The sequence below is a fragment of the Rattus norvegicus genome, chromosome 8, assembly GCF_036323735.1.
Source record: "Rattus norvegicus strain BN/NHsdMcwi chromosome 8, GRCr8, whole genome shotgun sequence".
In the NCBI taxonomy this organism is placed as follows: domain Eukaryota; kingdom Metazoa; phylum Chordata; class Mammalia; order Rodentia; family Muridae; genus Rattus; species Rattus norvegicus.
Window position 1 is genome coordinate 72905155 of NC_086026.1, and position 27306 is coordinate 72932460.

General features: G+C 43.2%; 1 protein-coding gene across 16 annotated transcripts in view; it reads right to left on the minus strand.

Moving 5' to 3' along the window:
- Iqch (IQ motif containing H) overlaps nt 1-27306 on the minus strand; it is a 193701-nt gene that overhangs the window by 120223 nt on the left and 46172 nt on the right. For all 16 annotated transcript variants that reach the window (XR_010053948.1, XR_010053947.1, XM_039081112.2 and 13 more), the window contains 2 exons: nt 9631-9751; nt 6559-6687 (listed from right to left, as the gene is read on the minus strand). Coding sequence is in view for 14 of the 16 variants with exons in the window: in XM_039081112.2 (XP_038937040.1) it covers nt 6559-6687; nt 9631-9751 (250 nt within the window). In the remaining 2 variants the exon portion in view is untranslated. The remainder of the gene's footprint in view (nt 1-6558; nt 6688-9630; nt 9752-27306) is intronic.

Here is a 27306-nt window from a genome sequence, read left to right on the forward strand (position 1 = left end):
ACATGAGAGAGCCTGCCTGCATCTACGCTATTGCTCTCCCAAGGGAGCAAAGATACAGAAGGAGACTGCAGAGAAGAAACAATGACTGAAGGCATACCAAATCCGGTAAAATAAAAACCTACAGGTTTAAGAGGCTAAGACAAGTAGAAATGAGAAAAAGCCAAGGAATTCCAAGACAGCATACAACACAATAAAAATAAAAACCCTGATAACTAAAACCAGAATAAAATGTTGAAAGCAGGCGGAGGAAGGACCACCTTACCTACAGGAGAACAAGTTCACTGTTGACAAATTTCTAGTCAGGGGCTGGCCAACAACTCAGCATAGCCCCTTTCCTTCAAGTGCTAGGGTGAAGAAAACATGGGACCCAGAATCACATATGCTCAAGGACAATTTCCTTTAGGGGCTGGAGGAATGGTCCAGTGGTTGGGAGTGCCGGCTGCTCTTCCAAAGGACCTAGCACACAATGGCAGCTCACAACTGTTTGTAACTTCAGTTCTAGGGGTTCAGGGATCACACACACACACACACACACACACACACACACACACGCACCAATGTGCATAAAAAATAACAATAATCGTTTTTAAAAAGCAGTTTTAAAGAAAATTTCTTTTAGGAAATTTTCCCAGATGAAAGAAACTCAAAACACTATGTGACTCATATCCAGACTCTGAAAGAACTACACAGGAAGGGGATGCTCAAGGAACAGGTGGGAGATAAGAAAGCAAAGGACAGAACGGATATCAGCACAAGTAAGAGACACTCCTTTTTGCATCTAAAAATTATCTTTGATGGTTGAACCAAAACCACTTCCTGGCACGAATGTAATTGTGAACGGCTGGAGCAGACCTGAAAGTGTGCGAAGACCCAGGAATCACAGGCCGGGCGTCCAATCTAAAGAGACGAGAGCACATGCACATGCAAGACGTGCACGCTCCTGTTTACATAGCTGTCTCATAGTGGGGAAAGCTTGAAACAGCCCCTCCTTTGACAGGTGCATGGCTGTATCATGCTAACATCAAGGATTACTTGGCAGCAAATGGGTAGTTACTGCTGTAAGTTTCAACTGAACCCAACAACACATTAAAAAGAACCCCTATCATCATGAAGACACATCCATCCCAGGGCTGCAAACCTGGCTCAACACACGAATATGGAAGATAAGTGTAACACAGCACTTAAACAGAACCGGATGGAGTCCCATGACTACCCAATATATACAGAAAGGCTCATCTTTTCAAAGGTTAAAGCTCTGAAGAAACTAGGAAAAGTGATCACACCTCAACATAATGGAGGCTACATATAGGCTAATGCTACAAGGAATAGGAGAAAAGTCTAAGTCAGAGAAGAGACAGGAGCCAACTCTCCCCTTTCTCACTCTATATAGTGTTTGAATTCTTATCCAGAGCAGAAAGGTGAGAAAAAGAAAAGAGAAACTATTAGGAAATTAATAAAGTCAAATAATCCCTATTTTCAGATATCACCCTATACTTAAAAGAGTCTACCAGAAGATTCTTATTCTGATAAAATCTTTCAACAAATAGCAAGATACTAAATCAACATCATAATCCAGTAGCTTTTCCATATCCCAACGTCAGATCATTGGGGAAAAAAAGGTCAGAAAACCAATTCCATTTGTACTAGTCAAAACAAAACAAAACAATGCCCAGTAGAATTAACATTGTTAAAATGGCCATATTACCAAAAGCGATTTATGGATTCAGTACAATCTCATCAAAGTTCCAGTAATACAGAGGCCTGCCTGCCCAGTGGGAGCCACTATGCTGTGCAAGCATGTGGGAGAGAGATGGGAGAAGAGGAGGAGTAGGAGGAGACTGGTTTGAGCACCCTGAGGAGAGGTGGGACTGGAGACATGAAGACAGAGGAGCAGTCTGATGTGAGAGCCTGTGCTGCCACATGAGGCCATGGTGAAGTCACAGCTGGTGCTGGTGCTGAGGGCCATGTTTGTGTCTGTAGTCATGCAAACACAGGAGGATCTGTGTTGATGTCTATGGCCCCATATTACCACCAAAATCCACTTGGGCATTCCTGATCTGGGCTGCCTCCTGGAACCTTGCTGATGTCCAAGAGCAGTGCAGAGCTGTGTACTTGGGAGAGCAAGCCCTGCACCTCACCTGGGCAGCACAGCAAAGCTGGCCCTGGTAGTGAACACTGGTGAGTCAATTCCAAGAGCATGAGCATGGGAGAGCTGGCCTTGCCTCTTGCAAAATGTGGTATTGGGTGAGCTAACGGGGCAGTACTGGAGAGCTTGCCCTAGTGGTACATGCTGGAGAGATGGTGAGCTGGCCAACTCAGCTACCACCCAGGCCCAGATGCAGAGCTCTGCATCTATGAACTGCTGGAGTGCATGCACAGTCCAGTCCTGCAGATCCAAAGCCTCAGGATCTCCATGACACAGGGCAACAACAGGATATCTGAGAGGAATCCCAGTGAGGATCCAGTATAGATGGTGTAGTAGAGGCCAGAGGTCTTGAACCAGACCAATGACTCATTACAGTGAACATTACCAAGTAAAAATTTGTAGACTAAAGGGTATACTGTGTGATATACTGCAGTTTCCATGACAAGATGTTTTTGTTATTGTTTTGGTTTAGGTTTTGTTTATTTGTCTTTTATTTTTATTTTCTTTTTTTTGGGGGGGAGGTTATAAGGACAGACATCAGATATGAAGGAACAGGGAGATAAGTGGGATTGGGGTGCATAATGTAAAATTTTTAAAATTCAATAAAAAAGTTAAAAAATAAAATAATAGAAAATAAAAAGAAAAACTATTCCAATAACATTCTTCACAGAAGTAGGTATATTTCAGGTATCTAAAATGCATATAAAAGCACAAAAGAACCCACAAATAACAATTGTAGAATTATCACAATACGTGCCGTCAAACTGTTCTCCAGAAGCACAGTAACTAAAACAGCATGGCGCCATCAAAAAGCAGGCACAGAGGTCGGGAACATAGTTCTGGGAAAACAAACAAAAGAAACGAAAAGCAAGCAAGCAAACAAAACACTTGCTCAGCAAGCAGGAGAGTAGGAGTTCAGATCCTCAGAACTCATAAAAGTCAGGGAGGCATGATGGCCACCCATAATCCCAGGGCTCAAGATACAGAGACAGAGGCCCTCCTGAGCAAGGGAGCGAGTTAGACTCACTGGAATCATCTAGCTCAGCGTTCAGTGAGAGTCCCTGCCTCAGCAAATAGAGTGGCCTTTGCATATAAACATGTGCACCTGCAACACATGTGCCCCCCACAAACACAAGACACGTATGCACATCATGCACACATACATATAATTTTAAAAGACACAATAGAAGAACTAGAAATAAGCCTAAGCAGTTGCAACCATTTGATTCTTAACGAAGATGCCAAAGACAAGTATTGGAGTAAGATGGTCTGTTTACCAAACAGTGGAGGGAAAACTGCATATCCACACATAGAAGACTGAAACTAAAGCCCCACCCTTCACACTGTACAAATCTAAACCAAAATGGGTCAAAGACCTTAAAGTGCCTGAGACTTTGAACCTGCCTGAGGAAACCAGGAAAAACTTCAATATCTAGGCATGGGCAAGGGCTTTCTAGATAGCTAATATTTCAAGAAATAATAATAAAACATGACGAATGGGATTATATGAAATTACAAAGCTTTCTCACTGCAAAGGAACAATCCACGAGTGAAGAGACACTTTGCAGAATAGGATAAGATCTCTGCTCATCCAATAGGAGGCTCATGTGTACAGTGTATAAAGAACTCAAAAGATTGACAACGAAGGAGGAAATATCAGGTGAAACCATGGGGAATTGAGCTGAGGAGAGAGTTTCCAATCAAGTACCAGTGGCCCGTAAATACAGGGAAGGATGCTCAGTGACTCACTATGGGGGATCCAGGGAGGAAACAGGATCACCTATTCACAACTATGAGGATAGAATTTAGAGCAGACACTATGGAAAATAGTGTGGAAGTCCTTTAAAAAAAAAAAAAAAGAAACAGAAGTTCCGTATGATTCAGCCATATCACTTCTTGATGTATAAACAAAGGGCTCAGGATCAGCTTACTAGAGATATGCCTGTTTCTCCTTGAGCCAGCCTAGCTGCCTATTAAGAGATAATAGATTTAAACACACACACACACACACACACACACACACACACACACACACACACATACACACCACATGGGTCCTACTAAGACATAAAGAAGAATAAAATTAGGTCATTTGCTAGAAGATTAATGGCACCAGCCTATTTCCTATGAAGACAAGGATTTCCTATTTTTCTCATATTAGGAGAAGCTAGGATACGGCGAAGATATGAATGATTGAAGATCATTGGTATGGAAAAGGAAGGGGGAAGGGAAGGCGTGGGGGACAAAAGAGTAATAACAGAAGTCTATATGACCAAAGTATATTGTATTCTTGCATGGAAATACTGGAATGTAACCAAAACAGCTACAAGCTGGAGGGTTCTTCTGAGTGGAAATATAAAAACCCAAAGGTTCCATCCTCTACTAGGTCATTCGTGTGACGCTTTTGAAGTTATACAACAAAGAACAGATTTTTGGATGCCAGGGACTAAAGGGGTATGGAAGGAAGTTGGTGGTGTTCTATCCACTTGATGATAGAAATATTCCACCTCACACCAGTCAAAATGGCTAAGATCAAAAACTCAGGTGACAACAGATGCTGACGAGGATGTGGAGAAAGAGGAACACTCTTCCATTGTTGGTGGGATTACAAGTTGGTACAACCACTGTGGAAATAAGTCTGGAGGTTCCTCAGAAAATTGGACATTGCACTATCTGAGGACCCAGATAACTCCTGGGCATATACCCAAATGATGCTCCAACATACAACAAAGACACAAGCTCCACTATGTTCATAGCAGCCTTATTTATAATAGCCAGGAGCTGTAAAGAACCCAGATGCCCTTCAACAGAGGAATGGATACAGAAAATGTGGTACATCTACACAATGGAATATTACTCAGCTATCAAAAACAATGACTTCATAAAATTCATAGGCAAATGAATTGAACTAGAAAATATCATCCTGAGTGAGGTAACCCAATCACAGAAAAACACACTCACTGATAAGTGGATATTAGCCCAAAAGCTCAAATTCCCCAAGATACAATTCACAGACCACATGAAACTCAAGAAGAAGGACGACCAAAGTGTGGATGCTTTAGTCTTTCTTAGAAGGGGGAACAAAATATTCACAGGAGGGGATAAGGAGGCAAAGTTTGGAGCAGAGACTGAAGGAATGACCATTCACCCCACCTGAGGATACAACCCATATATATACAGCCACCAAAACTAGATAATATTGATGAAGCCAAGAAGTGCATGCTGACAGGAGCCTGATATAGCTGTCTCCTGTAAATCTCAGCCAGAACATATCAAATATAGAGGCAAATGCTAGCAGCAAACCATTGAACTGAGAACAGGGTCTCTGTTGGAGAAAGGATTGAAGGAGCTGAAGGGGCTCACAACCCCATAAGAACAACAATACCAACCAACCAGAGCTCCCAGGGACTAAACCACCATCCAAAGAGTACACATGGACAGACCCATGGCTCTAGCTGCATATGTAGCAGAGGATGGCCTTGTTGGGCACCAATGGGAGGAGAAGTCCTTGGTCCTGCCAAGGCTGGAACCCCAGTGTAGGGGAATGTCAGGGAGTAGGGGGAAGGAGGGGTAGTTGGGGAGGGGGAACACCCTTATAGAAGAAGGGAAGGGAGATGGGATAGGAGGTTTATGGCTGGGAAAATGGGAAAGGGAATAACATTTGAAATGTAAATAAAGTATCCAATAAAAAAAAAAAGCCTCCAGCCTTGAATGAATCAGTACCCTGGCTGGGGACTAGCACATACCTCAGTGGGAGAGTGCTTGCCCACTATGGGCAAGGCCCTGTCTCATCCCCAGTACAACCTGATGATGGTATCATACTATAATATTCCAATAGTAATATTGTTAATACTGGGGCAAACTATGCAAAGAATTCTATTAGTTCTTACAAACATATGTGAATCTACAATTATCTCAATATAAAAAGTGTAATTTTTAAAAGGCACTATTAAAAAAGTCCAGTCAGAGTAGGAAAAACTAGTTTCAATATGTATAGCTGCATTGTAAAGATTTGCATTGTAAATGTATGAGTTATGCCCTCCCTAAGAACAGGAGGACAAAACTCGTCTAATTAAGCTAGTGCCTTCAATCACATCACAAAAGGACACTCAAGCAGCAGACAGTAGAGTATCTTTCAATTTCAGTGCTTTGATTTTAATTTTTAGATCTTTACTATTTTTGTCTTGTTTCCCCAACCAAACTGCAAGACCTTGAAAATACCAACTTCCCAACACACAGTGCATAGGCTCTCCATGGTTAGCCTCAGTTGCTCTGTGTGTTCAAATAAACTCAGGATGCCTTAACTCTCACCTTGTTCTATTACTGAGGACTAAAGGTCTAGCAGTCTGGGTTTCAAGGGGGAGACCATTTCGGCAGGATCCCAGCTAAGCGCAGAGGTGTGAGTGTCTTACCTGTTATTGATACCTTCCGATGCTCATCAAAGCTATGCAGAGGAAGTGCTTGGGGTTTAATGGGTGGATTCTGAAAGGTAATCCTTGCTGCTGGGGGGATCAGCCCTCGTTCGATCATACTTAAGATCCCTAAAAGGAAGGTTAGCACACAAGGAAGCATGAGTTGGACTCTAAGCAAGTGTACCAAGTCTGAGCTCTATGAATTGCACAACAGTAACGTAGCATCATTCATCATCTCATTTGTAAAGGTGCATTCTGGGGCCTTCATCTTCTGCATGAAAACCAGCTATAGCACACTTTAAGCTTAATATGCTAACCCAAGGGGAAAACCATTTCCAATTGCAGTGATATGAAATCAAATTGCACTAAGATAATTTCATTTTTCGGTAGAAGTATAATTTCAAGACAAACTAAAACTTCCTTATACTTATGGCACTTTCAATCACTGGTGACTTTATTGCACTTTCTGAAATTCAGGGATATGAGGCATACATTCTTAATAACTAAGGTGATCTTTTGTTCCAAAGGAAAGAAAACCTGTGTACTTGAACCGATATACCCAATGTTCTAATCATTCATATTTTGTTAAAAAATTATCTGTAGACATCCTTATATCACCAGAAGTTATGAAAGCCAGACTGGATCTGACTATATTAGAGCCACGTTAGTAATTCATGAAACTGATGTACAATTTCTTGTCATCAGCAAGGCTGCCACCAAGTCTTTTTAAGGCCAAGACACCTTGTTAACGAGTAAACAGGTAAATAATTATACAAAGCCTCGTGTTAGGGACAGACCTTTTCTTACAATGGGTCTATTGTCTATTGTTTTGATGTCAGAAACCCAGAAATCTGGAGACTACCTGCCATAAATTTCTGATAGGGCTTAAGTTTCTTATGCTCGTATACAATAGAGAGAAAATTGAAGAACTTTCTACCTCAATAAATTCCTAGCACATAAACTAAAACTGAGCTAGACTAAGTTGAAGAAATTGGCACTCCTAAGAGGGCCTGAGACTGCTGCATTTGCTCTGGGAGCCGTGAGGACAGTTACACTGCTATTAGACATGTCGGTCTGGTGTCACAGCAGAACACCTGCTAAAGGGCTGAACAGTCAAAGACTTCACCCGTAAAAGAATCATTCCTAGAGAAGTCTCATTTGCATACTGCACAATCACTTGTGGGAGGGTTTTTTTTTCTGATTGTAGGCAAAGGTTTCCAATCCCTGTCCCTGACCTGCCCAAATAGTCAAGATTAGAGCCGGAGGATCTGAAGTCCTGAAGCTCCCATAAGGCATGTCTGTGCCCTGATGTCAGGGCTAAGCGGCATTGGTTTCTTTAAGCCCTCTGAGATCAGTCAGGTTTCTGCTTTCGTACCACCAGAACTGAACGAGCTCTGTATGTTACAATGGTAAGTGCTTTGTTTTCATAAATATCTTTACTGTCCATACCCATTCCCATGTGTAAGAGCTGTGTGTGCTTTCCAGGGGAGAAAACTAGATTCTGGTCTGTGCACTATGACACCAGTATTTCAACCACTGACTCTGTGGAGAGCTTCATTTCTTAGATTTTTCCAGATAATTCAAGAACCCCTGAGGATTCCTGTTGATGTGGCTGCTGCTCATCTCTCATGCTGAACTCATGCAGAGCTGGAGTGGGTCTTAAATGTCACTTAAAGGCATCAGCCCCCTGAAAATCCACACATTTCTGTGACTTGTGCTTTCTTGACACTAATATTACTTTGTACAATAACCAGACATATGATAAGCACTCCATAAATACATGAGAATGAATTGATTGATTAATTACACATATGATAGGCCAGGTGTTCTCTGGTGGATATATAAGTTTCTTTCCCTCTGCACCAGTTGCCTTGATCCTAGATTCACCTTTGTCTTACAGTGATTTCTATCTGCAAAAGCAAGGGCTGATTCATTCACTCATCCTAATTTCACCTAGGAGAAAATACAAACTCACTAGTGTTACTTAGTGTTCTGTGGACAGTAGTGGTATATAAGGTACTAGAATGTGTAAGCCACAGAACTTCTCACAGCTAGCAAAGAAATAATGACAACTGAGGGAAACTTAACAAATTCAGAGACATTGCATGCAGGGGTATCCACTACCAGCAAAGGTCAGCAGACAAGACACAGAGCTAAATGCCAGAGGACATTGAGTCTCCAGTACCACGGGAATGGTTTAGAACCAACTCTGGGTCCTGATTACTCCAAACAGACAGGAAGTGAGATAAGATCGTCTCGCTCCTTTATATCTGAGTTAGGAAAGGAAAGTCACTTAGCCCTTCTTTAACGTTCCAGTCAATCAAATGATCTAAGGGAAACTAAGAGGACTACAGAAGACACAGATACCCAATCCTCATCCATTCACTTACTCAGTCAATTCACAGTCACCCACACAGTCCTGGGCACCATAGATACCAAGGTAAAGATGATACAGTCTTTTCTTATTAGAAGTCCAATAGTTTATTACAGGAGACTTTAAAAGGGCTAGAGAGCTGGCTCAGAGGACACAGGTTCAGTTCGCAGCACCACATGGCACTCACAACCACCTGCACTCCAGTTCCAGGATTCCCAACACCATCTTCTGGCCTCAGAGGGCCCCAGGCATGCATATGGCATACAAGCACAAACACATCCAGGTAAACACTCATATATGTAAAATAATAACTAATAAAAATTTAAAAAACACCAGTTACATTATCTCTGGCTCATGGTTTTGCATAGCAGTCTTCTTAAATAACATTAAAACAATTAGAAGCCCATCAGAAACTATTTAGAAAATAGTAACTCCTAATTATATCATATAAACATGATAATCATTTTAATACACAACACCAACACCTAAGTCAATATTAAATTCATGAAATGATGGACTGAGAAGTAGAAAAGGCTCTGGTGGTCACCTAGTCTTGGGTGAAGCTCATCCCAGGTGAGAACCTGACTTGTCTGAGATCACCTAAGAAACTTAGTGCCTAAGCTATTCCAATTCAGGCCCCTATTCCTTCTCAAGGCTCCCACCTTTCCATCCCTAAGCGTGGCTGGACCATCACTAACCTTTACTGGCATCCTTTTGCAAGACAGGTATGGGGATAAAATGGGGGTCAGTGCGATGACTGGATGGCAGAACTGTGAGGTTGGAGATCGTGGACCCTTTTCTTACCCGCCGAACCTTATCCTGTGTGATTAAAAAAATGTTGTTAGCTGACATTTTTGCCTTCACAATGAACACAGTTTTCTTCTTGTGAGCAATAAATAAGATTATGAATAGTTTCATTAAGTTTTAATAAAGTAGCAATACCATCTCTAATTTTATTGCTCCTGAGTACCCTATGCTACTGTCTACTGTCAGGATTTTGTGTAATTTAAAATAGTTAATTAAATCCAATTAACATGTGGTGATTTCCACTATGCAAATTCAGTGTAGTAGTTAATAAAGGACTATTAAGATTTTGTTCAATTTTAATGACTACAATATAAAAGTACTAAATCTTGACATGGGAGGTTTTGAATACAGCAAAGTTGTACACAGGCAGATTTCCCAGGAAATAAATAAGAGAGTCTTGAGGTTATAAACACTAGCTGGAAGGCACTTCAGCTGGTCGTAACAGGTTAAGTGTGAACTGTTGAAATCTACAGCTAGGATAAAGGAGCAATGTCGCCATCAGTCACAAAGATAACCACCACTCCTAGAGTCAAGAATGCTCTCATGGTACTGATGAAATAGCAGTTGGATCTATTTAGTTTAGATTTTAAACATTGCATGCTTTGCATATAAGTCACATTTAATTGTATAGTTCAAGTACACTGTTTTTACCTTGATCATGGGAAGCTGTAGATTACTGGGACCCTCAGCAGGAAGAACTCCACTCTCTGGTGTTTATAAACTAATTTAAAATTTCAAGTTATGGGGCTGGGGATTTAGCTCAGTGGTAGAGCGCTTACCTAGGAAGCGCAAGGCCCTGGGTTCGGTCCCCAGCTCCGAAAAAAAGAACCAAAAAAAAAAAAAAAATTTCAAGTTATTTTTCAAACCTTACTTAATTTGCATAGCTTCCAGGAGAACTAGGTAATGGTTTACTACTTAACTTATGAAGCTCTCAAAGCACAGAAGTTAGTGGATTTGCTTCGGGATACACATATACTGAATGTTTAGTTTGTCCATCTAAAACGAATCCGGTTTTCTAACAGGACCATGCTATTGACCTCAGCTGTACTACACCTTCCTGCCCATTAGGCTTAAGGAGAGAAAAGGGAATGTTTCTTCTAATCACAGAGGTAGAAAATCACCTTATGGTTTAAATATTAGCTGAGCAAAGTTTTAGGGTTCCCCTGCCAGGATGGAGTACTGAGGGGCAACAGAAAAGCAGCATCCCCTGTACACGCAACTCCTCATGGTGCTCAATGAGCAGGAACAAGAATTGTTCTTTTTTGGTGCTATGGATAGAATGCGGTGTCTTGTACACGTTAGGAGAGCACTATCACAGAGCTACACCCCATTACTTCAAATAATAACTAAGGAAAAAGGTGTGTGTGTGTGTGTGTGTGTGTGTGTGTGTGTGTGTGTGTGTGTGTGTACATGAGCAGGTCTGGGATAATATCAGGTAACCTCCTGGATTGCTCTCTACTCTACTCACTGAGGCAGGGTCTCTTGCTGAACCCAGAGCTCACAGATTTGGCTTGCTAGCCAGCTCACCCATGGGATGCCACTTCTGCCTCCCTGGGATTATAGGCTTCCTCTGTAGCTGTCTGGCTTTTATATAGGTTCTAGAATCCTCACCCCAGCGCTCACACTTGAGAACACTAGTACTTTATCTAGTGAGCCATCTCCCTTACCCTCAAGTAGCATGTTAAGAGGGGACAGTAGGCAGGAAGTGCTGCCAGTTGCCTTCAGGTGAGTTCCAGGGAAAGGCAGGTGTGACTAGCCTTTCCTCAGCTGCAGTGGGGACTGCAGGACAGTCTAACAGAGCTCAGGTTATGAGGTAAAGGGGCTACTCTGCCTTTCCTTTAGCTCTCTTCTCTCCTCCCCTCGATCTGAGTTGCTTCTGGGATCTCCTCCTAATCTGAGAGACTGAGATAATGACCCACTGTATTGTAACTAGAACTGGCATATGTGTGACTGAGGACATCCAGTATCAAAAGGAATGGATCTCTTATCTGTCTGGCAGGTATCAAGGTCAGGGAAGTGAAGGTAAATTGAAGGAAGAGAGAGAGATTCCACTTCAACAAAACTGTCAAGCTCGATGTCGAAGTGAAATAGAGGCTTGGCAGTTTCGGGACACAGAGCATAATTTATCTGGATTTTCTGAAAGCCTTTTATAAAGAACACCTGACAACTGGCTTTTGAAAGCTAAAGCAGAAAGATCCAGTATAAAATACATCACTAGGAACGACACAAAGGAGAGGCTGAGGGGCAGGAAACAGACTCTGCCCTGCAGCCAGCAGATTCGTATGCTGCTGTCTTCAGTCCCTTACACCGTGCCGACAGCAAGTACGGATGCTGATGGTGGGCGAGTGGATGGGATACAAGAGAGGGCTACAGATTACAGAAAATAAATTCCTCATGGTGGCTAAATAAGAAGCACCTGCCCACTCTGCTGCCTTTTCCGATGGCAAGGGCAAACACTTGTATGAGCAGGGTTGGAAGGAAAATGTAGCAGATGTCAGCATTTACTGAGCACTTACTATGTAACACTAACTTTAATACGATGATCATTAAATTTTATGAACAATGGGGAAGCCGAGGACTAAGGGGGTTTAGAAGTGGGAGTGGTTTTAGTTCTGCCTGGTGCTGTGATGGAGCTGAGGTATTGGAACCTTGTATTGGAACCACTCAGGGAGTCTCTGGAAAGCACTGCTGTCTGAGCACCCATCCTGGGCAATTAAATCGGAACAGTTTAGTTCATGCTCAGGCCTTGGTATTTCTGTAAGACTCCCTGGGCACACTGTTATGTGCAGTCAGGGTTATGATGTAGTAGTGTGGATGATATTTAAACATCTTAAAAGAGGCATTGAGTTACAGGATGGGTTAGAGGATACAGTTATAGGTGGAGTGCTGCAACCAGGAGAGGTCTGGGGGTTGCATAAGTGTGGACCTGCTGCTGCATGAGTGACAGGTAAAATGGGCTGAGAGAAATGCCAGCTCCAAGCTGGCTTTGAGAACACGCCAATCCCTAGCAAGTCCTACCCGCACTGCCTCTGGAGGCTCCTTATGCTGTGATTACAGTGTAAGTTACAGAGCATATGCTTTGCAGCTTGTAAGATATGCACACCTTCATACACTGACATAATATGAAATATAATTATTCAATTATCATATAAACAGAACAATGCCCTTTACATACAGTCTTTCATTATTATTTCTAAAACTGTATTTCAGCACTTTATTACTTTGTCTAAATCTTCTAAATTAGCTTAGAATTTTTGAAATTTAAAAAAGGGGGTCCCAGGGCTCCAGCTCAGCAGCAGAGCGCTTGAGTCATGTGTATGAAGCCCTCAGATCAGTCCCTAGCATTGGAAAGAAAGGAAAGCTGAAGGGAGACGCAGCAACCATAGTCCTGTGACTTAGAATCGTTAATCGGAAAGCTCACCCTGTTCCATCGCTCTGGGAGAGATGCTATAAAGGTTCTGAAATGTGGAAACATGAAGATAAAGTGGAAGGAAGCACAGCAACTTTCATTAGGAGACCCGTCCTCTTTGGTATCTTTGTAACAACTGATATAGTGATGTATAATAAAGGTATGCATATTATATTATTAAATTTAATTTGACATGGATTTAAGAGGAAAATGGTCTGAATTAAAAACATCAAACTATGTTGTCATTATTATTATTATTACTATTATTTTTATTATTTTGAGAGAGACTCAGTAGCCCAGGTTGGTCTTGAACTTACAATGCCATTAAGGATGACCTTGAACTTCTGATGCTCTAGCTGGAGATACAGGCATGTGCTACCATTTCCAGTTTATGTTTTACCTGGGATTGAACATGGGTTTGTTCATGCTAGGCAAGTATTCTTCCACCTGAAATCCAGTCCTAGCAGCAACAAATTAGTAGAGCTTACCAAATATTCCTCTATCCCAGGATTCCTTTATACAGGCAATTATTTTCTCTTAAAGGAGCAAAATAGTGGGCTGAAGTATAAACTTAAGGGTTCTTTGAAAAGTCGGTTGTGTTGGATGGTGTTTTGCTGGGACAAACACGTGAAGGAGTGTTTAGCTGAAGTGGACACAGATAAAAGCCTAAGGCTGACTTGTGATGGAACATTTAGCTGAAGCAGACACCAGAGAGGACATAAAGGATGGTTCACTGATGCATGTACTGGTCTGCCTTACACTGCATAGTTGAGCTGCATTTGTTGGGACTCCATAGAGAGAAACACGCCAAAAATAATCTGGTGGTGTGCTGCAGTTTCTTGCCACTTCCACAGACTCAGGCTGTTTGGCCAGGTGATGTCATTTGAGCTAAGACCCATGGAGGTCACGTGATGTTTGGAGGGCGTATAACTAGAACTTGATGGACAATGACAGAGGCTGAGCTTGGCTTGCTTATAGAGCTAGCTGTGCAGTGCTTGTTGGTCTAGAGTCTTTGCTGATCTTTGCTTAGTTGAGAGAGGCACAGCCTAGAACTTTTCCTGGATTCCTCCAGGTCCCTCCTGCTGACTTGTGCCTAGGCTGAGGCCCGGCTGTTTCTGCTAGGTTGTGCCACCACTACTGATTTGTCTGCTGTTCTAACTCTACTGAACTGGACTGCTGATGTATCTGTGAAGTGTTCGCAAGTGGATCCAGCTGCCACTGTCTGCTAACCTGTGAACTGAGCTGCCAATTTCCAGATTACACAAACAGGAATTGCTCCAAAGAACCTTTCTAAACAGGTCAATTGCCCCCATGTCCTTTCTTTTCCACTACTGGTGGGTGGTGGGCTACAAAGGAGGTTAAAGTGTTTAAGAACCATCATTAAAAATAAGTTTTGGGGGTTGGGGATTTAGCTCAGTGGTAGAGCGCTTGCCTAGGAAGCGCAAGGCCCTGGGTTTGGTCCCCAGCTCCGAAAAAAAGAACCAAAAAAAAAAAATAGGTTTTGAAAAACTTAAAATGACAGCAGACATTTCAGGCATGTGAGCTCTATGCAGGCTGACTGCCAGCATTGGAAACAACACTGTGAGCTGGCTGCTGAGGTCTGAATGCTCTGAGAGGTGACTAGGTCATGAGGATAGACTTCAGAGGCCTTTATGGAAATGGTTCCAGTGAGTGGCCTCACTGTGTGAGACACAATGAGAAAGTAGCCTCCCAAGTCAGAAAGCAGGTCTCCACCAGTTGCTGAATCTAAGAACCTTGACTTTGAACTTCCCAGAAATCTGTTTCTGTTGTTATGAACCATCAGCTTTGTGGCATTTTGTTAGTGACTGAATGGGCCAAGATGCCATGTTCTGATGAAACTCTATTCACAAGAGCAGGTGGCTAACACCTAGGCAATACTTTGCTGACTCATGCTATACAGCTGAATAGTGCTTATTATGAAAGATGCTAAATTATTTTTGCATGAGTAACCATGGATAGAACAGCCTAACTTCAGAAGACAGGGCATCAGAGTTCTTGCTTCACCCAGCTGCTTTTTTTCCTCTCTCAATTTCAGAGTACTTTTACACTGGTTAGTCCTACAACATTCACATTCTACTTTGACTCTATAGACACCAGTATTTGCTATCCATACAAATGGGTCAGATGTTCATCAACAGTCATTTTCATAGCCCTTTACACTATAGCTTCTTGTTTTGGTTGGTAGGCTACCTTAAGCCATCAATGGTTCTATCCAGCAAGGTACATAGGTATCTTACCTGCCTTTACACCTGAATTACATCTGGGTTTATTATTTTTTATTTCAAAACTATGTGAACACTACACTGTTACTCTTGATGGTAAATATTGTGAACTCTAATACCAACATGTATTTTTACTCTTTAGAGATGATTCCTTACTTCCTACATGTTGAAACATTCTTCATCTTTAAAGCAAAGATACTTAACTAAAGTAATTTGTTTTAAATATTCTATGTCAGACTTCTCTGGGGTTCTGCTTTCTTCCCAGCAGCATTTCACCCCCTCTTTACTTTGAGAGCTTTTTCTTATATCAGTGAATATCTTCTCTTTTATTTGCTAGATTCTCCATTTTCGGGACGCCAAATGTTCTTACATATTGCTCATCTTGGCCTTTCATATTATGGTACCTGTGTGTCCCTTAGGGCCTGTTTTCCTTTCAAACATGACATTCCAATTTTGCCTGAGTGCATGGCTATCCAATTATGGATCACATTTTTCAGTATTCCACGGGAATAAATGGGGCATGTGACCAAATTCATGCTAATCAGATTCGAAGAGTCCCTCTAGGTCACCTCCTCAGAAGGCTTTCCCTTGGGTCTCTTCATACTTCTCATAAGCTGACAAGTGGAGAGGAAACAGCTTCTGCCATAAGGTAGACTATCCTGTAAAGGAGTGAAGGAGGGGACAGGAGAGGTGGCATCATGGGCCACTGCATCATGGCTCTACATGGAGTGGAGCCAGACTTGGGTTCTCCATGAACTGTTCTGCAAATGAGAGATAAATCTTTAAAGGTGTTGTCCACCTTTTTCAATATTGCAGCCATGCAGTTTGCAGCAGAGCAATGGGCATCAGTTAGCACCTGATTGATTTCTTTGTCTCTTTCCTGTGCGTATGCTGTGCTCACAGGCTTTCTTCCATGTCGGTATTTCAGTGTGCTGTAGTGTGTGTTCTCCTCCTTCTATTTATAGTTTATTTATTAGTTCCATAAAGTATTTTTGTATTCAATTTGTTTCTGTATGTCTGCAATCTCCCTCTTTGTTTTATTCCACTATTTTATCATCCTGTGTTTGAGTTCCCATTTTACCTAATTTATGTTATCAAGCTGTGCTATTTATTACATGAAGAAATTATGAAAAAATCCTTATGTTCTTGAGTTACGATTTTTTAGACTGTCTTTTTGTGGCCTGGAGTTCTCCCTCCTCCCTCCTTTCCTTTGCTCTTGTTAGCTATGAGTAAGATACGAACACAGAGAAAATATGCCAGTCATAACCCACATCGGGATGGCATCCTTCCTTCCCTGTGCACAGCTGAGCAGCTTGCCCAGGTATCCTGCTTGCTTCAGTGAGCTGCCTTCTCCCCCTTTCCTGTACCCATGTGTGACCTGAAATGACCCCTGTCCTGCCCACTGGCATATGTGACCTGAGATGACCCCTGTCCTGCCCACTGGCATATGTGACCTGAGATGACCCCTGTCCTGCCCACTGGCATATGTGACCTGAGATGACCCTTGTCCTGCCCACTGGCATGTGTGACCTGAAATGACCCCTGTCCTGCCCACTGGCATATGTGACCTGAGATGACCCCTGTCCTGCCCACTGGCATGTGTGACCTGAGATGACCCCTGTCCTGCCCACTGGCATGTGTGACCTGAGATGACCCCTGTCCTGCCCACTGGCATGTGTGACCTGAGATGACCCCTGTCCTGCCCACTGGCATATGTGACCTGAGATGACCCCTGTCCTGCCCACTGGCATGTGTGACCTGAGATGACCCCTGTCCTGCCCACTGGCATATGTGACCTGAGATGACCCCTGTCCTGCCCACTGGCATATGTGACCTGAGATGACCCCTGTCCTGCCCACTGGCATGTGTGACCTGAGATGACCCCTGTCCTGCCCACTGGCATTTGTTCTGCTTTCTCACTGGGGCTGCTGAGTGGAGACCTGAGTAATAAACCATTGAAAATGTGCTCAGGCTGCACCAGCTTCAGGAGGGAGAAGTGAGATTTTGTTTCACTTTTAAAATTAAGTGTTCTAATTTCAGACTTTGTTTATAAAGCAAGAACTTCTATTAGTATTTGACATCATGATATCCTGAATTTATCTAATTCAAGTTCATATAAGATTCAGCCCTACTGAAGGGGAAAGTATGTGGTAAATTCTACAACGTTTTTCCTACTACAGGTCAATCCAGTACTCCTCTGAGTGTGCTCATGCCTCAGCAGAGAGCCTCCTGCTGCTGCTGCGGGTTCTGAGGAAAGTTGGGAAGCAGGCACCTGCTCTCCTGAAGACTCAGAGTGATGCATGTTGGCTGTGACTACAGGTGGCCCAGTGGCAAAAACTGGCTTGAGCCTTTTTTGCCTGTGTCCCAATTTTGTAGGACAAATACATCCACATGAATCCACAGAATCATGTATTCCAGGGAACATTATTATTTCGAGGGACGAAGATCCTCTGGAAAATAGTTTGTAAAAAGGGTTTATTCTGGTACAGGATTAATGCCCAGATGACAAGTATGTTGCTATAATCTGCAAATGTTTGGGTATCCTGCAAAGTTAAGAAATGGGTGATACCTTTATTAACAGCTTGGAACCCACTGGATCAGGTTTCTGATGGACACAAACTAACAAAACTCGAGGAGACTTTTGTTGCTATTTTCCCTGCCACCTCTGATTCCATCTTTCTGGCTCTCCAAGAGAACTAACTGGGGAGCCCCCACCCACCCACCCCCGTAATCCCTGGGGAATAACTGCTGCCCTCTCACCCACTTCCCCACTGCATCTCCTAGAAGGAGAGCCACATGCCTGGGAGCAATGCGCAAGACTGAGTTTGAAAGCAGCCCTGACAGCCAAGGTCTAGGAAAGGCTGTGTGTGCCATTCACCCTCACCGTCGTTGATATCTAGTCCCTCGCTCCACAATGCCGTGCCCATCTGTAGGCGCTCTTGTTTAAATACTGGCCAGAGCCACAAGTGAAATGAGGTTTGGTTCTCATTTACCTCATGCCAGCAGCTGGGTTGGCGCACAGCTTTGCTGGGCCCCTTTTCTGGAGCTTGGCATCCCTTCCACAGCAGTACTGAGACGTGTACTTCAGTGTCTCCACCAGGCTTCCCATCCTTTCTCCAAGCACCACTAAAGGCTGGGAGGAGGCGCCTAAGCCAACACCAAGACTCAGTGCTCTGACCAAGCAGGGGATTTTGCTGACGACAACAGAGAGTTAAACTCAAACACAAATCAGGGCAATATAAAAATATATTAAGTCAATTTAGCAGTGAACTGGACTTTATGGAATATAATTCAGTCATCTTAATGTCATATGTGTGCATAGAGTTTGTCCTTGGGTTGGAGAGATGGCTCAGCGGTTGAGAGCACTGGCTGCTCTTCCAGAGGTCCTGAGTTCAATTCCCAGTAACCACACAGTGGCTCACAACCATCTGTAATGGGATCCGATGCCCTCTTCTAGTGTGTCTGAAGACAGTGACAGTGTACTCATCTACATAAAATAAATAAATAAATCTTAAAGAAAAAAAGTATGTCTTTTTTGTAGTTTCTCTTAGAATATAGCTTTTCTAACATCTGAACTTTATTGTCAAAATATATCTCAAATGAGAGATTCCTGCTTATGACATGGATTGGTCAGATAGCTGACCCTGTGTGGTCGTTTCTGATGTGACAGATGGAAGTCCAAGTATTAAATGTGACAGGCGGTAAGAGCGCTGGGGACAGGAGGCCCGGGACAGCCCTGAGCAAGTGCACTGCTGAATGCACCAGTCAATAGCAAAGGGTGCGGTGACACCTTCAGCAAAGTTGACCTTGGCAGGGATGCGGGGACCCGCAGAACCAGTGTGAACAGTGCGGAGGGGAAGATGGAGGCTTGCTAGCCAGCTAATCTAGCCAATCAGTGAGTGGCTCTGTCTCAAAAAAACAAGCTAGCAAAGCAACTGAGGAAGACACCCAACATCAAGCTCTGGCCTCCTTTCGGTCACCACACACACATGAACCCACATACATTTACACCTGAAATATGCCTACACGTATGTATGCACACGAACACATATACAATGCTTTCTGCAATTAGAATAGAAGACACTGTCACTGTGCCTGTTTTTCTGTTTTCCGTGTCATGGATTGATGCTCCCAAATGAGGGAAGAGCAGCAGGAAGTGTCAGAACTGAGAGGTCGGATCCAGAAGCCACCCTAGACATGATTCAGCCCCCAAGTCACAAATGAACAATGAATGCCCAAGGAATAGAAATAATCTGTCCAGAAATCACATAGAAATTCAGAACAGCTACAGTGCCTGAGCCTGTATGAGCATGGGCTTTACTTACCCTCATACACACATGGGCATTGTTAATAGGTTATAGTACTTAAAAAAAAAAAAAACCTTTCTTTGTCTAAGTTAAAAATGGTTTTAATTTTTAAGCATTTTCTATTTTTTTCTTTCCTTAGAAAACATTTAATTACCTCCATTTGGAGTTTTCTTTGGCACAGGGTACAAGGCTAGGATCAGACTCAACTCTGGTTTTCCAAACTTCTCCAAGCCCCTGGTAGCTGCTGGCTGGCAAACACCCCTCCCCTCACTGGTTTCCAGTGCCACCCCTACCACACAGAGGGAAATAATCTGCGCTCACTTTTCTATTCCATTGATCTGATAATTTTCTATCCATAGAGCATCATCATAATTACTGTAATCCTGTCATGCTTTAGGAAGTGGGATGGAAAGTACACCTTCATTAATCTTCCTCAGGGGGAAAGAGTTCCTTTGGTCATTTACTCCTCACAATAACAAATATTGGCAAATTTAAAAGAATTAACATTTCACTCAAACAAAATAAAGCTCCTATGACTTTTCACTGGAATTACATTAGATATGGAGATTAATGCTGACATGGAGATTAATATTGAAAGACCGCCATGTGGACAGCCGGCATTTCTGTTCAGGAATATGGATCTGCACCCACTTATTCAAGGTTCTTAGATGTCACTCCTTGGAGTTTCCGAGCTTTGTTCACAAAGGTCCTGTCCTTTCTGTCTTAGCGTCTTTTCTAGGTACATTTGCACTTCATATGAGAGAGAAAAGAGGAGGGAGGAGGGGAAGAAGGGAGGGGAAGGGGAAGAAGTAAGGAAAATAAATCTACTGAAACATTTCCAATGTCTGTCTCTGTGTAGGACTGAGGTCATATAGCTTTTTGTCATTTTACATTTTCTGACACGTTTTCCTCAATGACAAAGTGAAAAAGTCTCATAATCAGAAAATCATGCATCAGGGGCTGGAGGGAGGCTCAGCGGCTAACAGCACACGTTGCTCTTCCAGAGCATTCATATTCAGGTCTTAGCACCGTGTCAGGAGACTCACAAACACCTATAACTCCAGTTCCAGGAGATCCAATGCCTCTGTCCTCCAGGGTCATCTGCACTCACACACATATGTACATGTGCACTCACATACATACACACATACACACACAACTAAAAGTAAAGTAAAATCATGTATTAGAATGGCCAAAGCTTTGCTTCTTAATGTCAACTGCTATGTGGAGCACCTGGGCTCTGGGCTCACTCCCAAGAAGCAAATCCTAGGATTATGCTACAGCCACCTAAGGGAAGTGGTATGTGGGCTGGAAGCCGGGAGACAAGAAATACCATGTAAAATATGCCTATGAAACTAGACCCTCCCCACCTCCCCACTTGTCTGCGGAAGCCGTCCTGGTCAAATGTTCAGTTTGATTATATTAAGTTAAATAAATCATTCAGTAAGTACTGTCCATGCATAAGTGCTCTCTGCAAAGACTGTAGAGGATATGAAAGTGGAAAAACATGGCTCATGCCAGTCAGGAGGGCTAGTAAGAGGAAAAGAAGTCAGCTCACTCATTCATTAAAGCAAGCCGTGATGATCTAGGCAAGGGGAAATTAACTCTACCTAAGAGACCTGGATAGATTTAAAAAAATTCTTGTGTGCATATGCACATTTGTGTGCATGTGTGTACACACCTGTACACAGCACTTCCTACTGAGCCATCTGGCAGGCCCTAGCAAGCCCTGGAAGATAATTTTTTGGTCCAAAAGAACATCCTACAAAAGTAGTCAAAGGAAGTATGTGGCATTCCATGACTTAAACTAAGCTAACATGGCATATCTCAATCCCACAGGTCTCAAACCAATTGTCATCAGCCAAATCCACATAAGTTAACAGTGTGTTTGCGTCTAACCATTCTGGGCATCATGTTCCTGCTCTGAGGAGGTTTATAGTCTAGACAGGAAAGTTCCCCTTATCTCATGTCTTGGGTTAATTCTTTCACTGCTGTTTCAGACAAAGAGAATTTTTTTCATCAAATTCTTAAGTTCCCATAGGGTCTGGGAACATCCGAATGCAGCCACTGTACATGTCTAGGCCCTTTAGCAAGAGGCCCTTCAGCAGCGATTATGGATGAGAGGCTGTAGTCTGGGTCTAGGGGAAAATGGGGAGAGAAGAAGCGTTGATTACCAAAAGATCTCTCTCAAGAATATTCATATGGACTATTTCCTCTGGAATTTTATCGTTCTCATCATTCTCTTCATTCTAAAGGCTCTCCCCATTCTCCAGACAGTGTAGTACTGAGGTAGGAAGTAGATGTGACCAGTGATATGTCCACCCTGCCCCAAATCAAGTGTTAAAAAGAAAAGTAAAGTGCACAATCAATGTGTCTAGCTCTGTGCAGAAATCATTTTAAATACTAGCCACCCGCCCGTGCTCTGATCACTGTTATTGAAGACTCAGGAGGCCAGCTAAAGGAAAGTATGTGCAATGGTTTGAATGAGACATGTTCTCGTTGGCTCATTATTAACACATGGTCCCCTGTTGGTGGAGTTATTTGTGGAAGTTATGGAACTTTTAGGAGGTGCATTCTAGCTGAAGGAAACATCACTGGAGGGGCCCTTGGGAGTTTATAGCCTCACCCTCTTCCAGTTAGCTCTCCCCACTCCCTGTGCTCAGTAGAGAGGGTGAGATGTGATCTCTCAGGTCTTTCTCCTGCCACCAGACAGGATGGAGCTGGAAACCACAGCCAACTCTTCGTCTCTCCTTGGGAATGATGTTTTATCCCAGCAACAGAAAAGTAATTAAGACAGAAGCCAATGGGAAGCAGTGGCCAGGAGCACAAGCACAGCATTCTCATCTGTCTTTCTCCCACCTATTAATGACATAATTGGATCAAGAGACTTAGCTTCTTGGAGCTAAAGATTCTTCCTTAGCATCTTTTAAGTTAGTTTTAGTTTACAAGTATGGGTGCTGTGCCTGCATTTCTATGCAGCATATGTGTGTCTGGTTGCCACAGAAGCCAGAAGAGGGCATCAGATCCCCTAGAACTGGAGTTACAGACAGTTGTCAGCCACTATGTGGGTGCTGGAAGTTGAAAGTTGGCTCTCTGGAAGATGGATCAGTGCTCTTAACTGGCTGAGCCATCTCTCCAGCCCTGAGCTGAAGGTGCTTAACCAGTCCAAATGTGACACCATCACCCATTATTCCATAGGGCCTACGGTGGTATCAGGAGCTGGGCAAACACAATTCACACAGCCAATCAAAGTAGATTGTAGAGATTACTATAAAGGCCAAGTCAGTCAGGATCTCTGTGTCCACAAGGCACTTGCTTTCCAAGGGTGGAGTCATAGCCCTCTGGCAGCCGAGGCTTTACAGATGTGCACTTCCAAGTATATACATGTGAGACTGCTCACTGTGGAGAGTATCTAATCCACGGTCTTTTGTCAGTTTCCTGGCTCACTGGGCAGCCTTCTGACTGGGCTTTCTCAGTGGCTCTCTAATAAAGATACTCTCTGCTTATTAGATGAGACTGAACGTTTAGTCTGCTTGACCACTGTAATTCAATGTGGCTTTGTTGCATCAATAAGATGGTTAATTTAAGCAAAGTAAAATTCTAATCCTCTAAGTTAAGGGTTACACACACACACACACATACACACACACACATGCAAACTTTGTAGGAGGTCTTAGCTGCCAGCCAACTCCTCAGATGATACAGTCATAATAATATTTTTTTTTGGTTCTTTTTTTCGGAGCTGGGGACCGAACCCAGGGCCTTGCGCTTCCTAGGTAAATATTATTGTACCCCAAATCTATAGCATCTCTTTCTAAAGGCCAGATCTATATTTTGGGCCTGGAGATTGCCTTCTTTGAAATACACAGAACTATTTTATTAATGTGTGTGTGTGTTTGTGTGTGCGTGCGCACACGCGCATGCGTGGCCATGCAGGTTGTTTATGTTTATTTAGATGCACATGTGTGTATGTGCACGAAGGCCAGAGGAAAACCTTTAGTATTATTACCTTCCTTTGAGACAGAGTTTTTCTCGTTGGCCTGCAGATCACCAATTAGGCTAGACTGGCTGGCCAGCAAGCCCCAGGGACACTCCTGTCTCTACCTCCCCAGATCTAGGGTCACAAGCATGTGTCCACCACAGCCAGCATTTCTCATGGGTGTTGGGGACTGAAATCATGCTGTTGAGGAAAGCACTTTACCAGTTGAGCCCTCCTCCTAGCTCTGTCTAGGGCTTTAGAGTCATCTAAGCAAACGCTTTTCTTAAAATTCAGAAATTCCCGGGAAAACAAAACAAAACATGAACTTCAAAGCTTCTTTTGAAAATCCAGCTGCAAAGGGGTGTAACTAAAGGGGCTGTGACCTGTAGGAGACCTAGCTCCGGTGCCCCAGTACTGCAGGCCTAGCCTGTCGTTTAGTATCTTCCTGGCCAGGACCCTAGACTATGAGTATAATTTTAAGTATCATTTTCTAAAGATTCATATTATTTTACAAGTAGAATAAAGCTGGTAAGTGAAAGGTCTATGAATATTCCCCACGCCCCACGCCTTTTCCCCCAATTAGCACAAACAGACAGTAAATTTGAAAACATAGCATATTGTAGAAAACACCAGAATGAACCAGGTTCCTGGGCATAACTGTGCCTGAGCAGACTGGTTCCAGTAAGCTGGTATGAGGTCAGGACAGAAAGAACTTCCCACTCTGTAGTACTGAGTGGGACCCTGAGCCCTGGAAGGGAGGGCCAAGAATGTGAGCAAGGAACTGCCCACTGTCCTCACTGTCTGTCCTTCTTGCTACATTACTCCCACCTCAGCAAGTCCTGTTTTGGCTGATACAGGAGGAGGGGATGACATGTGGAAATGACAGATGGGGTCACAGGTAGAGTCCTTGGCAGCAATGGGGCATGCAATGTTAAGACAGAAAGAAAGGTAGGATTGGGAGAAAATCTAAGCCATCCCGCTAGAGTGGCTTATTCATGTAAGAGGACAAAGCCTTATGCAAATTACCAGGGAGAGGGGTGCCTGCAGAACTCTAATTAGGCCGTTCATGAACATCTAACAAGTCCAGGAGATAATGTGATTCTAGAAAGTACTATTGCTTCATAGCCAAAGGGAGAGGAAATAAAGTGTAATAATCAATGAGGACATCAAGGGGCAGAGATTGTTCAGAAGAATTCTAAAGATGCCCTTCAGTTAGAGCAGCCAAAGTGATCTAATTTCAACCATGTGCCTAAAGCCCTTCCTTTTATGCTCCAGACTGAGACCACACAATTAGATTTCAGAGGCCTATTCAAGGCCATCCATCCTCTCCAAGTGCATCTTTTGGGAAAATCTCAGACAAATCTGAGTGGCCACCTTGGCCCATGGGGGCAGCACCGAGTCTGTTCCTAGACCACACAGCACCTCTCCAGTTACTTAGAGCCCTCCTGAGGCTCCTTGAGCAGCCCCCATCCAGCAGCTTACAACTTGCTTTCCTGGGAGGAACTGGCCATTCTAGAAGATGTCAAACAAGCATTGGCCTGAGAATTACACAGGCAGGGCTGTGGCCCCTATGGCTCTGAACAAGCCATTTTGTCTTCCCAATATAGAAACAAGACATCCTGAGCTGAGGAAGGGCTGTGTAGACAAGAGCTCTTGCCCTGTAAGCCTAAAGATCCTGAATTGGAATCCCCAGCACCCACAGAAAAACCTACACATGGCTATGTGTGACTCTGACCCATTGGGATGGGGCACAGACAGGCCGATTCCAGGAGCTCGCTGACCTGCCAGCCTCATCCAAACACTCAGCCATGGTGTGGTAAAAACCCTGCCTCAGGACAGATAGTGAGAGAGAAAGATACTCAGCATTTCCTGGAGCCACTGTATGCAGAGGCTCTCATGCACAGAGACATATGCGTGCCTACAACACACAGAGCACACTGGCAAACACATGCAGGAAAAAAAGAAATGAAACGATTGCATCTTTCAAAGCTAAGTGATAGATTTGGCTCTCAGCTTGTAGCCATGATTTGCGATAGGGCTGAGACCTAAGTCCTTGGACTCAGGCCTACAGCCTTTCTCTCTAGCTTGTATATGGCTGCTTTTAGGCTTTTCATCAACATTTACTCTAAACACTATCGTTATTTGGTTATCAAAAGATGATGTAAATCCACGTTCTCTACCCTGACCCCTAGCCCAGTGAGACCTTAACCTTCAAATAAGTGTCTCTGGGGTTTACATTACACATGGGACTCTGAAGCCATGCTTTCAGGGAAGTGTACAGCGAATTGTTCCACATCAGCGTCATTTCTCTTCTACCAGAGAGGTCTGTAGAGGCTAGGAATACATACTTGAACTCAAGTACAGTTTAAGCAGCAACGGGCTAGAAGATTGGAGAGCACGGCAATAGTATTTATCCGTCTCAAGTGCCTCTTAGGAGAAAATGACCCTGGGCCAGTTCCTCTTGTGGCTAATGCCATGGAGCTGCTTGCAGTGTTAACTGTTCTTGGCTTCAGTTTCCGTTTATTTGTCTGTTTATTTGTTTATGTGTATGAATGCTCTGTCTGCCTGTATATCTACATGCTGGAAGAGCACATCAGATCCTGTTACAGATGGCTGTGAGCCACCCTGTGGTTGCTGGGAATTGAACTCAGGACCTCTGGAAGAGCAGTCAGTGCTCTAACCACCGAGCCATCTCTCCAGCCCTCAGTCTACACAGACTCACAGCAACATGTTCATACTGCTCCATTCTCATTCTTGTAACACAGACATAACGTAACATAATGAGGTCAAAGAATGAAAAGTTTTGTTCTGTTTTGTTTATTTGTTTGAGGTAGGGTCTCACATTGTAGCCTAGTTATGGCTTTGAATTTGGGTGTTCCTCCTGCCTCAGCCTCCCCAGTGCCTGGCTCAGAGCATGAAGTTTTATATTCTTACTCATGAAAGTGTAGTTCTTATAAAAAACTTGAGTTTGCAGTACACACACACACACACACACACACAGACACACACACACACACAGACACACACACACACACACATACACAGACACACACACACATACACAGACACACACACACACACACACACACACACACACACACACACAAAAGGTATCATCATCATCAACCAAGAGCAGTGGATATTTCATACATGAAGAACACAGCTTTGGTCCTGGGCCCTTAAAAAAAAAATCACACAATACAGCAACTTTGGCAGACTTTTGATGCATTCTTTGACTCATAGTAGATATTTTTTGTGAAAGAAAAGATTGATCAAGAGAGTTCTAATTAAGGGGAGTCACTGCTTCAGCAGTCTGGTATATTCTATGACCCCCTTCTTAGAATAATGTTTTGTAGATGAATGAAATAAAATGCAGGAAAAGGTAAGCCAGGTTTGGTTGGTGCACACCTGTAATACTAGCACTTGGGAGATGAATGCTAGCTAGCACTGGGCTACACCAGATCCTGCCTTAAAAACAAACTAATTATTTAATATAAAATAAAAGAAGCTGATTATATCAAAATATAATTCTATCTGTTGTTGTCCTTTTGTGCATTAACCTTATCATATATATCTCCCCACCTAGTGTGTGCGTGCGTGTGTGTGTGTGAGAGAGAGAGAGAGAGAGA